This window comes from Petaurus breviceps, unplaced genomic scaffold (assembly GCF_028583685.1).
Source record: "Petaurus breviceps papuanus isolate PSGF00001 unplaced genomic scaffold, PetGlider_PUasm1.0 90919, whole genome shotgun sequence".
In the NCBI taxonomy this organism is placed as follows: domain Eukaryota; kingdom Metazoa; phylum Chordata; class Mammalia; order Diprotodontia; family Petauridae; genus Petaurus; species Petaurus breviceps.
The window spans coordinates 10,611,824-10,629,617 of record NW_027187378.1 but is presented as its reverse complement, the minus strand read 5'-3'; the positions used below and the strand labels follow the sequence as shown (position 1 = coordinate 10,629,617).

General features: G+C 38.4%; 1 protein-coding gene across 2 annotated transcripts in view; it reads left to right on the top strand.

Annotated features, from left to right (window-relative positions):
- SNX5 (sorting nexin 5) overlaps nt 1–17,794 on the top strand; it is a 50,948-nt gene that overhangs the window by 13,000 nt on the left and 20,154 nt on the right. The window contains exons 2-3 of one of the 2 annotated variants that reach the window (XM_069075461.1): nt 10,712–10,789; nt 17,514–17,618. In XM_069075461.1, the coding sequence (XP_068931562.1) occupies nt 10,712–10,789; nt 17,514–17,618 (183 nt within the window). The remainder of the gene's footprint in view (nt 1–10,711; nt 10,790–17,513; nt 17,619–17,794) is intronic. The other variant, XM_069075462.1, reaches the window with a different exon arrangement.

Genomic DNA, 17,794 nt, shown 5'->3' with positions numbered 1-17,794 from the left:
TTGCTGATTGATGGAGGAAAATGGTTAGAAGGTTGGGTGAATTAGTAGAGAAAGTGTTACACCAGTACTCAGTGAAGGAGACCTGAATTTTAGTGCCATCTCTGTTAACTTACTGATTGATGTTGAGCAAAATTTCAATTGTAAAGTAATTGTCTTTCATTTGTAGAATGAAAAGATTGGAGGAGAAGATCACTAAGGCCCATTCAGTTTTTGAGCCACTAATCCACAGGAGAATAAAGGGACCAGAAGATTAAATAAACATGCATTAATTAGTAGGCTGACTAAAAGGGGTTCCTGGTAGTATTACCTTGGGTTGCTTGTTATTATGCTTTAGTAAGGTATAAAGTCAATCATGAGCAGCTCTCTCCTGAGGACTGCTACTGTGAATGACTTTAAGGGTCAAATTGCATAGACCATAGACTCAGCAGTAAACTAAAGCATAACATTCACAACAGCATAATGTAACAACTTATTACTAAGGCGGTCACATAGTCTTTAACAAAACATGTCATTCAGCATATCTCCTTCCTTCTTTTTTTTTGGAGGGGGGAAGGTAGGGCAATTGGGGTTAAGTGACTTGCCCAAGGTCACATGGCTAGTTTTGTGTTAAGTGTCAGAGGCCAGATTGTAACTCAGGTCCTCCTGACTCTAGGGCCTGTGCTCTATTCACTGTGCCACCTAGCTGCCACCACCCCTCCATCCCCATTCAGTATATCTTATAGTTATTTTTAAGGGGTAGCAGAAAGTACAAATACTAACCATCCCTAGGTCACAATAAGTTACAATCTCCTCATTCAATATGGAGTATCTAAGGAAAGTCCTCTTTCAGCTTGACTGGAGCTTGGCTTCTAATCATTCTTAAGCCAATCATCCTTAAGGGATAGCAGAAAGTACAAAGGCCCTCTACCCCTTGGTCTCAGTAAGTTACAAATCTCATCAATCAAAACAAAGTATCCTAAAGTAAAATCCTTTTTCATCTTGATTGAAGGCTGGCTTCCAAACCCCATGGCTCCTCCTCCACAAGCTGATGGATCCCAACTCTTGCCTAGATTCACATGCAGGCAGCTCTCTGCTGCTGTCCCATATCTCAGCTCACAGGGACTGCTCCACTCCAAGCTCTTCGCAGGTTCTGTTTCTAGGGAAACAAAACGTAACAAGGCTATAACAGTATTTACACACATTACCAGCACCATCATCTCAATTCACTTTCTGTCTGAGAAGCCAATACAGAACAACAGACGAGACTTCTGTCTGAGAAATCAACACAAAATAATAGACAAGGCTTCTGTCTGAGAAATCAACACAGAACAATAGACAGGACTTATATCTGAGAAAGTAACACAGATCAACTGACAGAGCACCAACATCACAAACCTTTTGTCTCTCAGTTCTGCTTGCCCCCAGCTCTGCTAGTGTTCTTATCTGCTCCTTCCTGTTCAAATTCCCTTAGGCCTATTAAGGGCAATACAATGTGTACTATTTCCAATCAAAAACTCTTTATATACTCAAAGGTGAGGAGGCTCAAAGGCGCTTGATTAGCTAAAACTCAATTTTAAAAAAACCCTTATTTTGTTTGCCATTACAGAAGGTTACAATAAAATTGCACAAGTGCTGCAAATCTAGTTGACTTTTAACTTACTAGTTGTTGTAGAAGGGGTAGTAAAAGGGGAAATAAATCATTGTTTTTCTTGGTTTATAGAGGATTTTGGTACAGCTGTTCAGTTTGGGTATATCTTTTTGGAAAACTAATATGTAACAATATGAGATGTGGATTATATATTTAGATCTCTTAACTGAATTTTCTAATTTGTCTGCTATTCTAAGAATTCAAGTATATAATTGTATTTAGGAATCACTTAATACACATCTTTTTTGTTTTGATAGTGGAAAAAAGCAACATTGACATGTAAACACTTAATTTTTTTCCCCACTATGATTTTGGGAAATATAATTTGGGTTGCTAGTGTAGAAACTCCCAGTTCAAATCCAGCCTCAGATATATCTTTTGTGTAGTTCAATAAGATTATATCATTCTATTCACATGCTATAATTTCTTCAGCCATTTCCCAGTTGTGAAAACTGAAAAGTTCTTTGTCACAGCAAAAAGAGATGAAGATGCTATAAATATTTTTGTACACATAGGTTCTCTTCCTCTTTCTTTGAGGAATAGACCTAATAGTAGTATGTAGTATGTATCACTGAGTCAAAGGGAAAGGATAGTTTAGTGACTTTGGGGTCATAGTTCCAAATTACTTAACAGAATTTCTGTATCAGTTCACAGCTATGTCGATAAAGCATTGTTTTGCCTGTTTTCTTCCTCCACCTCCCATCCCCTATGATTATTACTCCTTTTTTTTATCATCTTTGCCATATTGATGTGTATGAGGTGAATCTTCACAATGCTTTAATTTACCTTTCTGTTATTGGTGATTTGTAGCATTATGGTTGTTGATAACTTGAATTCCTTTCTGTCCTTTTGATATTTCATTTATTAGGCAATACCTCTTGTTATAAATTTAAGCCAGTATCCTATGACATCCTGGGTGTGAGAAATTAATTAGGAAAAGTTATTGCAAAGATGTTTGTGCCAAATAAACTGTTTCCTTTCTAAGTGTGACTGCTTTTGGCTTTTTTGCAAAAATTTTAAATTGTTTGTAAACAAATTTGTCTAATTTTTTTTTTCCTTCTGATCCTCTCCTTTCTTTGGGCATGAACTCTTTCCATAGTTGCAAAAAAAAAAAATGTATTCTTTGCTTCTCTACTTTGTGATACGACCTTGTATATAGTATGTCCATTTGGAGCTTATTTTAGTATATAGTGTGAGATGTTGGTCTGTACTTAATTTCTATTTTTTGGGTAGTTATCCCAGAGATGTTGGTTGAATTGTCATTTCTTACCCTAGTAGTTGAGGTCTTTAGTTTTATTGAACTCTCTGCATCTGTAGATGTATACTTGATCAGTTTCACTGCTTAACTTTTCTATTTTTAATCAGTATGAAATAGTTTTAATGATTACTACTACTTTGTAATGTAGTTTGAGATCTTATTGCTAATTCCTCTTCCTTTGAACTCTCTGCCATATCTTTTTTTTTTGAAGGGGGGAAGGCAAGATGATTTGAGGTTAAGTGACTTGCCCAAGGTCACACATTAGTTAAGTGTCTGGATTTGAATTCAGGTTTTCCTGACTTTCACTGCACCACCTAGCTGCCACCTCTGTTATATCTTAAAGGGAGATACCAAGCCTGACTTTCACAGAGCTTTTTTTTTTCCTTCCTCACTTGCAGATCATGCTTTTATATAACCATAACATTTTTTAACTGGAATTGCTGTAAGACAGACCTGCACAACTTTAGTTAGGGGCCAAAATTAAAATAGGCTAAGCTCTTCGAGGGCTGCCTGAAATCCTTTAGAAGGCGGTATGTTGTACAGGCCTGCTATATGAGAACCATGGGGATTTTTTCAGACTAGTGGGGTGTTGGCATGTGTATCTGTGCTGCCACTATAAGTCAGCCTCCTATGATTTGGGGCCATATAGTATACAGGTGAAGTGTTAGCTTTTTTTTTTTTTTTTTGACATTGTGAAGTTTGTCTACCAAATTAGAGTTGAAGATTCCCCAGCTGTGAATCTGCTGAAATATTTCAGCAGTTTCCAAAACTAAAAAGAGCACTGAATAAAGTATCTTAGAATGATGATACCAGGAATGAAAACCAAGTTCACTAACCTATAGTCTGTAGAGTCAGATCAGCAAGCATTTGTTAAACATTATCTACTTTGTGCTAATTGGAGATACAGAGAAAGGCAAAAAACAAACAGTTGCTGCTCTCAAGGAGTCCACAGTTTAATGGGTGAGATAATGTGCAAACAAAATATACACATGATAAATTGAAAGAAGTAAGAGGTTTCTTGCAGAAGGTGTGATTTAAACTGAGACTTAAGGAAAGTCAAAGAGGGAGATCGTTCCAGGCATGGGGGATGTACAGTGAAAGACTTTAGAGTCGGGAGGTGACATCTTTAGTGTAAAACTTGATTTCATTGGATAGTGGAGCCCAGAAGGCTGATCCAGGAAAGGGCCTCCTTTTCTGAGTGAGGAACTGGTGGGGAGTTACAGCCAACTCTGCTATTTAAAAAAAAAATATATTTATAATGTTATTTTTGCTTTTTCCAGTCTTTTGGCCACTTTTCTCCGTGATTTTTTTTTTCAGAGATTATGAACAGTGTCTTAGCAGTCACATTGTCTAATTCTTTTATTACTCTGGTTATTGTTTCTGCCCAGAGCAAATAGTTTGACTTCATGAAGGGTATGTAGGTACCCTTACCATCTCCCTACATATCTTGAGTATCAACATTTTTTCTTTAAGCAATTTTAATTCTGTCTTTTCTAGTTTAAAGGTTACTTTCCTTGACAGAAAAAAAAAGGAAGCAATGTAAGAATTGGACCTCCCCCTCCCCCTTTTCTCTGGCTGTTTTATCACCCCAGCTGCCATGAACAAGTGCTCTTAGGCTTTTTGGAATACTTCTTTTACTAATTCAGCTTTTTTCCTAAAAACTTTCTTTTTATTGTCATTATGATTTCTTGCCCATTTTATGCTTTGGTGTAGGGTGCTATTTACATAGTAGTACTCTGCCATGTTTTGTGTTCATCTTCTGTTACCTGCCCTTTTTAAAATCTGGTTTTAAAGGGGTGGCTAGGTGGCACAGTGAATAGAGCACCAGCCCTGGGGTTAGGAGGACCTGAGTTCACACAATCTAGCCTGGACACTTAACTTAACACTTACTAGCCTTTGAGCTTGGGCAAGTCACTTAACCCTAATAGTCCTGCCTTAACTGGGAAACTAAAATCTGGTTTTAAAATTTTAAAGTTGATTTCGCTGTCCATCCATATTGGTCTTTTGGCTAATTTTACTTTTTCTTCATCCTAATTATTTATCTTCTAATGGGTTCAGAATTTCATTTAATGTCTTCCCATCTCTCCTGGTCCTCCCATTTAGGATTTTAGACCATTTAGGATTCATGTCTAATTTTCCTTTAAGATTCTAAGATTCCAAGATTCTATGGTCACTTTAGAGCCCCCCCCCAAAAAAAAATCCAGTTCCTCATTGTTTAGACTACCTTTTTTTAGTATTTTTACCTTTTGAAGGATGAAACTGTCCTTAGGGTAATTAAATTATTAGCCACTCTGCTTTTGGTAGAGTTACATCAACTATCTGGTTAATTGAGGTGACGTGCTGTTGTGCATGACTTGTAATCAAGAATCATGAGCTCAGATTTTTTTTTCCCCCAAGATGGAATTAAGGACCAAAAAGAGATAATGAAAAGGGTGGTATAGGTGTCCAGATCAATGCACCACCCAGTGACAAAGTCTTTGTCACCATGGTTTTGTTCTTGCCCTTGAAAGACGACCAGGAATAAAATAGAAAGATCCCTTTCTGAAGTGAAAAGGCTATGGTTTCCTTGTGCACTTGTTAGGTTATTTCCCATTTAAAAGGTTGTGGGTGTTCATTTCCAGAAGCCACATTTTAGGAAGACCTACCATTATTTGCAGAGCATGTTAAGGAAAGGGAGAATCAGGATGGGTCAGGAAGGGCTTTAGGTTGGTAACATGAAGATAGATGGGTTGAAGTAGCTAGAGACATTTAGCTTGGAAAAGAGAAGATTTGGTGACAGATTTGTGTCTTCAAGTAATTTTAGAGCTATCACGTGGAAGAAATAATAGGCTTGTTCTGCATGGCTTTAAGAGCCTGAGCTGGGATCCAAGGCTAGGAATTGCTTAGAGACAGATTTCAGCCTTTGAGAAATTTGGGGGATAAGAGGGTATGGCCTGCATGAGTACTTGGTCTCAGACATTCCTTCAAATTGAGAGCTTCTTCCATTGTGATTTTGAGGCAGAAAACCTGGGCTTGGACCCAGAATTTCCTGCATATTATGTTTGCTATATGATTGCAGATAAATCACTCAAATGTCTCTGAGCCTCAGTTTCCTCACCTATAAAATGGGGGAAGATCTAATATTTGCGTTACTTACCATAGGGTTGTGGTGAGAAAAGCACTTTTTTTTTTTGCTCAAGGTTACAGGGCCAGTTATTTCTGGGTGTGGTACTAAGTGTCTGAGCCCGGATTTGATCCCCAGGTCATCCTGACACTGGAGCCAGTGCTCTTACTTGCTGAGCCATCTGGCTGCCCCTGAGAAAAGCACTTTGTAAACAAAAAGTACTACCTAAATGTGAAGTTGTTAATGTTTTATTGTTTGATGTAGGTGGTTTAGGAGACTACTGCAAAGCAAACTTGTTCAATCCTTATTTTGTATTTTTAAACACTGTAATTCCCTGGTTTAAAAGTATAAGAAACACAATGAAAGGAATTAAACCTAAGTTGTTAGGAGAGTAAGAACATCTCAGGATTCTAAAAGATTTGGAATTGGAAGAGACTCTGAGCTCATCTAGGCAAACCGCCTTATTTTTACAGATGAGGATACCCAGGTCAGAGTGGTTGTGATGTAACTGACATCTCAGAGGCAGTAAGCAGGGTCTGGACTTCATGTTTAGGTGTTTCAGTTGTGTCAAAGTCTGGGGGTTTCTTGGCAAAGATACTAAAGTAATTTTCCATTTCCTTCTCCAGCGCATTTTACAGATGAAGAAAATGATGCAAACAGGGTTAAATGAATTGCCTTAGGGTTACCCAGCCAATAAGTGCTGGAGGTCTTATTTGAACTCAGGTTTTCCTGACTCGAAGACTGGGTGCTCTACTTTGGCCCCTCAGCTGCCCTAGGACTTAAACTTTGCCTCTGACTGTTTTCCATTATCTCAACCTTTTGTTCAAATGTCAGTGACTCTGCTTCACCAGTCTGAGCCTTTGAGCATGGAACTTGGTGAGGTGGAGGTGTAGACCTTTTCTGAGACCCAGTGAAAGAATAATTGAAGACTTAGGGAGATTTTGAGGTATGTTCTATCAAAAAACCTGCTCTTTTTGCCTGATCTAAGTGCAAATGAGGCTCTAATGGCCTTATTGCCTTCTTACTCAGATACAGGGTGAATTCTATAGGAAGCTCTAAACCTTTAGTCACTTGGTCTAGTCTTGAATAACAATTTTGGGCCCAAGCCCCATTTTCCCTACAGCCAGGGAGTTTGAATATTAATTAGCCTCCCCTTCCCTGGGAATCATTCCTCCCTCTAGCAAGAATCTGCCCTAGTCCCCAGACTAGGCTTATCTCTGCTTTCTTCCAGTGCTTAGGCCTGACCAGGTAACATACAGATCTGCCAGATCTTATTGGCATAGGGAGAATGCCTTGGGGTGAAGGGATGGAGGCCCTGAACTTCAGGACCCCATCAGGACTGCCCTGGACTGCTCATTCATTTTGTGATTGTTTCCTCTCAATAAAACTGACTTGCCTTACTTACTGTCTTATAGGCTCCATGTTTGCTTGTATACTGGACTTTTGGCATTCTGAATCTTCCTGGGTCTGTAGTAAGATAGGTCTACATAGTAATTCTGTGACTTCTCTTGAGGTTTACAATGTCTAGCATGTTGGCCAAATTTGATCTGCCTCACCTGGAAAAATTTTGATAGTTTACCAGTAATTTTTTTTTTGGCCTTTTTGGAGGGCAGTTGGGGTTAAGTAACTTGCCCAAGGTTACACAGCTATTTTTATTTTGTGTGTGTCGGTGTTAAGTGTCTGAGGCTGGAACTGAACTGACTCCGTGCGGAGCTTTACTCACTGCGCCATCTAGCCACCCTACCAGTAATTTTTTAAAACCTAATTAAGCACCTATGTTAGTACATAGGTCATGGACCTAATCTCACTATTCTTGTTGGGTATAATTAATGTCAGAGGCTTGAATCTATTAATAATTCAATTAAAAAACATTTATATTTTTAAGATAAATTAAGATAAATCTGCTTTTACATCACCTGCAAGTCCCACTGTATGCTTCCTGTCATCTACTCCTAGAGAACTATCCTTTATAAAAAGATTATTTTTTTTAAAAGAGAAAAGAAAAAATTTTACAAAACTAACCACTACATCAGAAAAATATGATATCATAAGCAGTACTCCACACCCATAATTCCTGGCCTCTGCAAAGAGGCAATGGGGGAATGTCTTCTTATAGCTTTTCTTGGGGGCCAGCTTAGTCATTAATTTTGTAGCATTCAGTTCCAACAAGCATATTGAAACATAGACCCAGTTCCCTCTGCTGAAGTAAGAAGTTTTGTGTCGCCCAGTCATTTTTCTGAAACTTGGACATTCAAGTGTATATTTGTGCTGACTGGGATATTTTTGATGAATGCACTTTTTTCACAAATGGTCATTCCTTTTAAAGAGGAAGGAAGTGTTAGTAGAAGTATGCCTATGCTAGAGCCAGCTGTGACCTCCTGCTGTGGAGATCCCTGACCTCTTTAGCCATATCTTCATTTGCAGGAAGTTACTATCAGATCTGAAATCAGGTGACCATATGACAAACAGTCATATGACAGCAGTGAATCCACGCCAAAACTGGCAAACAGCTAGGAATAAAGCAGAATCCAGGCTGAAGGAATCCAAAGGAGACACATCTAGGACTATTGATTGTTGATTGTTAAAACTTTTGTTAAAAAATTAGTGTGCTGAAACAACCAGTGATTAAGGAAGTTTGCCTGTGTTGGAACAAGATACCTTTTTTGAGTGGTAACTAGAATAAGCTTGAGGAAAATTCAAAGTTCCTCGCTAGAAAAACTTGTTAGATGTGTCAGCATGTGTTCCTTGCTTTCTAGGTCTTCTCAAAGAATCACTTAATAAATATATCTCACATAGTTTGTTTTTATATCTTAGTAGATTTTTTCCATTTCACTAAACCACAAAATTGGAAAGCAGACAAGTGAAAGAGAGGGTGGCGGGAGAGTAATAGAATAGAACATCTGAATTGGAAGGGATCTCAGTCCATAGAACCATGCCATTCCCTTTATAGTCTATTCAACAAGTTACACCCTTGGTGATGTCCAGGGATCACATGCTCACTGTTTGCTGAGGCAGCCCATTCCACTTTTGGACAGCTGCAATCGTTAGGAAGTTTTTCCTTCTTTGGAGTAAAAATTTGCCTCTGCAGTTTCCATCCATTGTTCCTAATTCTGCCCTCTGGGGCTGGATGGAACTGGCAGGATCCCTCTTCTACCGGATAGCCTTTCAAATACGTGGACAGCTAATACAGAGCCTTCTCCAATCCCCACATCCCCGAGTATTCACTCTAAGCTAGGTATTCCCCGTTCCTTTAACCAATAGTTGTTTGGACAATTTCTAGGCTTCAGCTGTTCTTCTGTTCAATGACATTTTTGATGTCAAGGCACCCAGAGCTTGAACACAGCATTGCAAATGTAGCTAAATTAGTCTCTTAGTGCCCACTTGTATATAGCTAGTTTAATGGTCAGAGAGATCAACTTTGCTTTTGTTGTTGTTCTGTATCCAACTCTGTGTGATACCATTTGGGGTTTTCTCGGCTAAGGTTTTGGAGTATTTTGCTATTTCCTTCTCCAGCTCATTTTGCAGATGAGGAAACTGAAGCAAATAGGGGCTTGCCCAGGGTCACACAATTAGTGTCTGAGATCAGATTTGAACTCAGGAAGATGAGTTTTCTTGACTTCAGGCCAGGCACTCCATCCACTTTGTTACCTACCTTTGCTTTAGGAATTAATAAATGACCAGATAATACTTTTCATGTCTTTAAGTACAACAGAATAAAGGTGCTCTCATGAAACTTCATTCACTCAAAAAGCTGCTTTTAAGTGTGTACCATGTTCCAGGTACTATGGTAGGTGCTGGAGATAAAAAGACAAAAATGAAATGGTGCCTCCTTTCATACCCTGAGATAACTTACCTCTCATGGGGTTAGGGGAAACAAAACATGTGCAGAGAAACCTAAATTCAAAATATAGACAAGATAATTTCGAGGGGGAGGGCACTAGTAACTAGTAGATTGGAAGGGGCTTCCTAAAGATGATGCTTGAGTTGACATTTGAAGGAAGCTAGGCATTCCCCAGGTAGAGGTGAGGGAGGGAGTATGTTTCAGGCCCCAGTACAGTGGCACAGAGATGGAATTTCGAATATGTCATGTATAAAGAACAGCAGGGAGGCCAGTTGAGATGGATTATATAGTGTGTAAGAGTAATATGCAGTAAGCCTGGAAACGCAGACTGAAGCCATATTGGAAAAGTCTTTAAAAACCATACAAAAGTGTTTATATTTTATCTTGTAAGTAAAGAGGGAACCACTGGAGCTGGAACTTTTTAAATTGGGGAGTAACTTGGTTGAATCTCTGCTCTGAGGAATATTAATTATAAAATATCTTAAGGATGGCCTGGATATACATACATAGAGACAGACAGACAGACAGAGAGCACAAAGACAAAGTCATTGCGAGGGTGGGAGAGCTATATGAGTAGAGAAATGGGATGGGTATGAGATAGAGAGAAGAAACAAAATTTAGCAGCCTTTGGATATAGGAAGTGAGAAGTCAAGGGAGGCTCAGGGAACCTAAGAACTAGAAGAATGGTGGTACCCTTTGACACAGGGAATTTAGGAAGGGAGAGGTGGTTTTGGGGGGAAAGATAATGAGCTCAGTCTCAAACATGGAGTTTTAAATGACTGTGAGACATTGAGTTGGAGGTATTGAGTAATCAGTTGTTGATCTTGCTCTGGAGCTTCAGGGAAGGGTATCTGTCTGTCTGTCTGTCTATTTCATATATAGATCCAGAAGATTTACAAAGAGGTGGTAGCTGAACCCATGGGAGCTTATGAGGTCCATCAAGGGAGTGAAGAAGAGAAGGTAATGATAATTCATCAAAGTACTGAGAAGCAGCTAGATAGGGGAGAGAGAAGTATAAGGAATAGGGAGGTGAGAACACAGAAAGACAAGAATAGTGACTGAGGAAAGGCCACCAAATTTGGCAATAAATGGATCATTGGTTACCATTGCCATTTCTTTTGATGAGATTAGAAAACAAAAATGAATTTGAGGTGAAAGAGTGAAGATAAGCCATTTTTTCCAGGAGTTTCTCTATGAAGGGGAGAAGAGATAATAGGACTATAGCTTGTGGGAGTGATTGTGGATAGTGAAGAGAAAAATTCTTTAGATAAAGGAGAGTTTGAAGATGAGAGAAGATTCCTGGAATAGATAGGATCCAGGACAAAAGTAGAGAGGTTTCACCTTTGTGAGAAAAGCTATTTCTTTCCCTCAAGAGATTGGATTAAAGGAGAGAATGCTGGATAGATTGGGGGTGGAGGGGAGTTAGATGTAGAATATTTTGTGGGTAGAATGACTATCCTCTTTTATGACTGAGTCTTGAAATTTACTCCACCCTTGTCTTCATCTTGCCAGAACTAGTTTGTGCTTTCCAGGCATTGCTTGATTCCATCCATTTTCTTTCTGACCTTAAAGCAACATATTTTTGAGGTGTTGGGCACACACAGGAAGTGTTCAATGAAAGACCCCATGTTTAGTTTCTAGTTTATTTCAGCCTTGAAATCCATTGTTTTAAAAAATTTTAATTTTTTGATCTCTCAAGTCTTCTGTGGGACCCCACTGATCCCTTTATCAAGAAGTTCCTGAGAGGAGTCCCCTTCATTCAGTACTAGCTTTGTCTTCTCTTGTTTCTGATCTGATCACAATGTCACCCAGAGTACTTGTTCCCCAGAACTAGAATTCTCAAAAAGTTGACTCGATTTGCTTTTTCATTTTCAAAGACAGATTCCTTTTATGACTAAATATATACTTAAACTTAGTGGTTTGCATTCCATACCTAGACTTAGCTCTTATTTTGTATATCACTTAGTTTATGGTTTCTACTACTTTAACAAGGCTAAATTGACTTAGAAAAGACAAGTATCACAAAGCACTTAAAAAGTAGTAAGCCTCTAGAATAGAAATTGAAAAGATTTTAGAATCTAAGTTTTCAGTTTTTAAAATAACATTTATAGCCTTTCAAAATTTAACTTAAAAATATTCCATGTCATAAGATGGCTTGTCATTCTGCCAGTGTTCATATCTTTTCCCTTTAAGCTCTGGGTTGTTCAGAGACACTTTTACTTTATTCCGAATGATATCTAAACACTGTGACCTGTAACTCAAGGTAATGTCGGATCAGGTGTGACAAGACCAGCTACTGTATTTTTTCCATTTGGTTTGTCTGTTGTGCTTCAGTTCACATAAGAAAAACAAATTTGCTCAGGAAGTAGCCTATATCCTCTGTAATCTTAGAAAGACTGTGTATGTGACTGTTTCTCTGTCTCCTTTGCTGGATCTTCATTTACTTGCTGCTTGGGTCCCTTGTGTTTCTGTCCTGGACCCTCTTCTCTTCCTCTGTATTTGATTAGTTATCTTCTCTGTTCATGGGACTTATGTTCTTGTCAAGCCTAGCTTCTCTCCTGACCTCTAGTCTCACATCTCCAGATGCCTCTTGGACATCTCAAACTTGTTGGCTGATGACATCTTTTTAAAAAAATAAACTTTGTTGATTTATTTTTTTTAATATCACCATAATTTTCCCCAGTATCTCTCTCCCTGCCCTACCCAGGGAGCCATCCCATTTACCAAGTAGTATTTTTTTTTAAGACAAAAAAAAAAGAGGAGAAAATCAGCGTACCTGATCAGTACATGAAAAAAGTCTGAAAATATATGCAATGTGCATGCAATGCTTATTGACCTCCCATCCCTGCAAATGAGTGGTAAGACTGTCTTCTCATTTGTCTCCTCATTCTACTCATGCTTGTTCTTTATAATTTTGCAACATAACACTTACTTTGTGTGTATGTGGATGTTCTTGTCATTTATTATTATTGTAATCATTTTGTGTGTGTTTCCTTGGCTCTGCTCACTTCGCTGTCACTTCATGGAGATCTTTCTTTACTTCTCTGTATTCATCACATTTATCATTTCTTTTTTGTATCTTATTTTTAATTTATGGAATAAAACAAGCATTTCAATATAACAGTACAATAAAAAAGAGTCCGCTATCAAATATGCAGTGGGATTATGTAAATTTCTCTTTTTTTAGCCCCACCCTCTCACAATGGCTGCCATAAAGACACATAATTATATGTAAAATTACTCTACACATACTTCTATTTATCATTTCTTACTTTGGATGTAGATAACATCTTTCTTATGTCCTTTATAGTTGGTTTTTTTTTCCATAAAATAATACCAAAAAAAGATGATTGCACATGGAACTGCACTATGCACAACTTGCTTTTCCTTTTCTACCACTGGACACAAGTAGGGGGGAGTGTGTGTGTACGTATATACACTTGCAAATATATGTAAAATTATTCTATATATGCTTTTATTTTTCAGTTTTCTCTTTGGATGTAGATAGTCTCATTGTATGTCCTTCATAGTTAGTTTGTATATTTATAATAGTCAAAATAACTCATTTGCTCAAAGTCTTTTTTTTTGGGGGGGGGACCTTTTTGGAGGCGGGGAGGCGGGGCAGTTGGGGCTAAGTGATTTGCCCAAGGTCACACAGCTAGTAAGCGTTAAGTGTCTGAGTTCGGATTTGAACTCAGGTCCTCCTGACTCCAGGGCTGGTGCTCTATTCACTTCTTCACCCCACAGAGTCATTCTTAAAACAATATTGCTGTTACCGTATACTATGTTCTCTTGTTTGTGCTTATTTTGTGCTTCATTATTTCATGCAAGTCTTTCCTTGTTTTTCTAAAATTACTGAATTAGTCATTGTTTCTTATAGCACGGTAGTATTCCATCACAATTATATACCACAACTTGTTCAGCAGTTCCCTAATTGATGAGGATCTCTGCAATTTCCAGTTCTTTGTCACCACAAAGAATGCTGCTATAAACATTTTAGAACATATAGGTTCTTTTCCTTTTTCCATAACCACTCCAGTATCTTTGCCAAGAAAATCCCATGGACAGTATGGTCATAATTAGTGGTATTGCTGGGTTAAAGGGTTTGGGTCCAAAACTAAACTAATTACCTTTTCCCTCAAATTCTCCTTTGTTCCTAACTTCCCTATTACTGTCAGGGGTACCCACATATTCCCAGTCATCTAGGCTCACAATCGAGGTGTCCTTCTTGACTCTTTACTTTCTCTCAATCCCTATATCCAGTCTGTTTCCAAGGCCCTCTTGTCTCTTTATAACATCTCATATCATCTCTCTTATGCTGTCTTCTCTTCTTTGACCCAGCCACCATTGTAGTGCCAGGCCTTGAGCACCTCACATGTTCACTATTGCATAATCTGCTGATTGGTATCCCTGTCTCAAGTCTCTCCTCATTATGATCCATCTTCCATTCAGTTCTCCAGTTGATCTTCCTAAATTGCAGGTCTCACCACCTTACTCATCACCCTCTGCCCCAATTCAGAAAACTCCAGTGGCTCCCTCATGCCTCTAGGATCACATAAAATCCTCTTGGTTTTCAGAGACCTTTGTAACTTGCCCTGTGCCCCTCCACTCTTCAGCTTTCTGACAGTTTACTCCTTTTCACACAAGTCTGTGATGCAGTGACCCTTCCTCCTTGCTGTTACTCGAACCTCATGTTCCATCTCCAGACTCTGAGCACTTTCACTGCCTCTTCTCCCATGCCTGGAGCTCTCTTTACTCATCAGAGCCTGCCGGTTTCCCTTGCTTTCTTTAAGATTCTGCTAAAATCACTCTTTAGGTAAGAAACCTTTCTCATTCTTAACCTTAAGCCTTCCGTGAGACTACTCTCAGTTGATCCTGCATAGAGCTTGCTTGTGCTTCATTGTTTACTGTTGTCTCCCAGATCATTAGACTGGGAGCTTCTTGAGCAAGGATTCTGCTTTTTTTCCCTTTCTTTGTATCTCCTGAGCTTAGCTTAGGGTCTGGCACATAAGTGCTAATTGAATGTAAGTTGCTCTAGCATTAAGAAGTCAGAAGTAGGAAAGCACATCTAAAAATTTTGAATCTAGATTCCTCCTAATTGCCATTTTACTCAAATGTTTTTTCTAAGGTAATTGATTCTTGCCATATGAAATGAAAGGATGCTAGTTTCTGTGTCTTCAGTATCATTTAGTCATCTCCCCTCACCCCCCACAGTTACAGATGAGGAGGATGAAGTCCAGGATAAAGAAGTAATAGCCAGCTTAAAGGAGGGAATCTGTTTTAGAACTGAATCTAGTTTAGAACTCAGGTTCTTAGACTCATGGGAGTATATTTTCCTCTCTGCCACATGATCACACCTTTTATTCTGACCATTCAATTCTTGGGGGGAACCCCGAAATTTGAGATTAGTATATTTTAACCCATTTCATAAAATGAGTTAAAAAGTGAGTCATTGGTTTGCCATGGACTTTTGTCTTCACTTTCCTTCTAGGGCCCTAATCTGCCTGTTCAATAAAGAGAGTTTTAAGGGTTAGTTGGTTTTAGTGACTAAATTGTAAGGGAAAGAAATCTTTTTTTAACATCAGTAATTTCTGGTTATCTTCTCTCCCAAGAAAAAAAAGAGGTAAACTGCTAGAATGATAGCATGGGACATCCTAGGCAATATTCTTCACAGTCCTTGATCTTCAAGGCATCATGTGCCCCAGAGGATGGTACGGATATTCAGTAGCTGGTCTTGAGGACAAGCACAGGTTTTTCATTTATTTGGAGTTTCCTTTTGATGAATTCTTTGCATTCATATATCACAGTTTGTTCAACCACTTCTCTGTGGGCACTCATTTTGCTCTTTTGCTTTCTTTACTATTGTGAATATTTTGGTATATTCTGAACCTTTTCCTTTTCATGGTTGTTTTTAACCTCCATGGGGTTTATGGCCAGTAGTAGTCAAGGGAACAGTGTAATGACTTCTCTCATTCAGAGTTTTGCCAGCAGTATATGTTTGCTTGTCTTTCCACAGTTCCTTAAACGTGGCATGTTTTTAAAAAACATACCCCAAATCGAGGATGATAATAGAAATGCAAATTAACAACTGCAGTTTTGCCATTTCCCCATATACAAACAGAGCTCAAAAGAAATTAAAACAATTAACCACTATGGGAAGGAATCCCCCAGATCACTAAAAAGAGAACTGAAAATCAAGATAACCAATGTTTCACCCCATATATAGCAAATTAGCAAAGAAGACAAAAGATGGCTGTTGAATGGAACAGTTATAAAGAGACAGGCATTGTGGTGACATGAATTAGCATAATCATTATGGACAGTAATTTGGAATTGTACAAATAAAGTGACCCTTTGACCCATAGATTACACTGCCAGCCATATACTTTAAAGAAGGCATTAACAAAAAGACATCTCCATATGCACCAGTATATATAGAGCAGTATTTTTTGTGAAGAACTAAAAACCAGGGAGATACCCATTAATTGGGAAATGGCTGACAAAATTTGGTACAATGAGTGTAATGGAATGTTACTGTGTCATAAGAAATGATGAGCATGAATACAGGAAAGCATGGAAAAGTTTACATGAAATGGTAGAAAATGAAGTAAGCAGATCCAGGAAAATATTATGTACAGTGATTATAGCAAGTAAATAGAAAGATAACCATGAAATGCTCAAAACCGAATGTAAAATTATGAAGAATAAACATGGCCCCAAAGAAGACTTATGAGAATTTGTAGCGCCAATGCAATATTTACCTATGGCAACTATGAATATGCCAGCATAATTCTGAATCACAAAATATAACAGACTCTTCATATAGAAGTTAGAAGCAAAACATTTATTCAGACACTAGAAAGCCAAATCCCAACACCAGAAAACTGAATCCATCATAGCAACAAAGTTATTTATACACCTTATCACTGCAGGGAGCAGCACTGTCCCAAAGCACAAGCACACACTCATAATACTAGCTGTCCACTTGCCAGCATCCTCTCCCTCCCCTCCACCCATTTAGTAAACTCCTTCCGCTGTAGGCTCCATGTGATTACATTTGGCCTATTGGGGGCAGGGAAGATCTTCAAATTCCCATTACCATTACAGAAGCCTCACTTTCCCTTTGCAGAGATCAGGAGCAGCAGCTTTGGAATACTGTGCAATGTCAGATTTTTAAAAAAAAAAAAAAGTTTTTTCTGAATTTTTTTTCTTTAAAACTTTTTTTATTGTTATAAAGGATGGTTCAGGGACAGGGAGGGAGACAGATACAATGGGAAAGCTAGGCAGTGTATCCTTTGATTGGAGAGGGTAGAGGATGAATATCAGAAAGCCCTTCCCACACCCCAGAGGCCCAAGGCAGCTGTCTTACTATTACCCACCCTTCTACATGTTTTTATAATGTTCCTCCACACCTGGTTTTCTCTTCCTACTTCCCACTTTTCATCTTCCTTTTATGTGTTGTTTTCCCCATTAGATTGTGAGCTCCTCAAGGTTAGAGATTGTCCTTTTCCTTCCTTTTGTATGCCATTGCTTAGCACAATGCTTGGCACATAGTAGATATTTAATAAATGTTTATTGAATTTAATGAATGAAAAAATACATTTTCTAAACTAAGGTTTTTCCTCACACCCTGTAAATTGTCAAAAGATAACAGAAATTGAAGAGTGACTTTTATGTTTTCCAGATGAGATCCGTGTCTGTGGACCTGAATGTTGATCCTTCACTCCAGATTGACATCCCTGATGCCCTCAGTGAAAGAGATAAGGTCAAGTTCACAGTGCATACAAAGGTAATTTTATATATAGAAAGAAAGGGGGGTGGGCGGTGGTAAGAGAGGCTATAAAGCTAGGTTATGCTTATTTTGTACCCTTTTGATAGATATGAAAATATCCATGAATTTTATTGGATTGTTGGTAAAGGAAAGATGGCATGCTATTAGCAGTGTATAGGCAACGGTCTGCATTT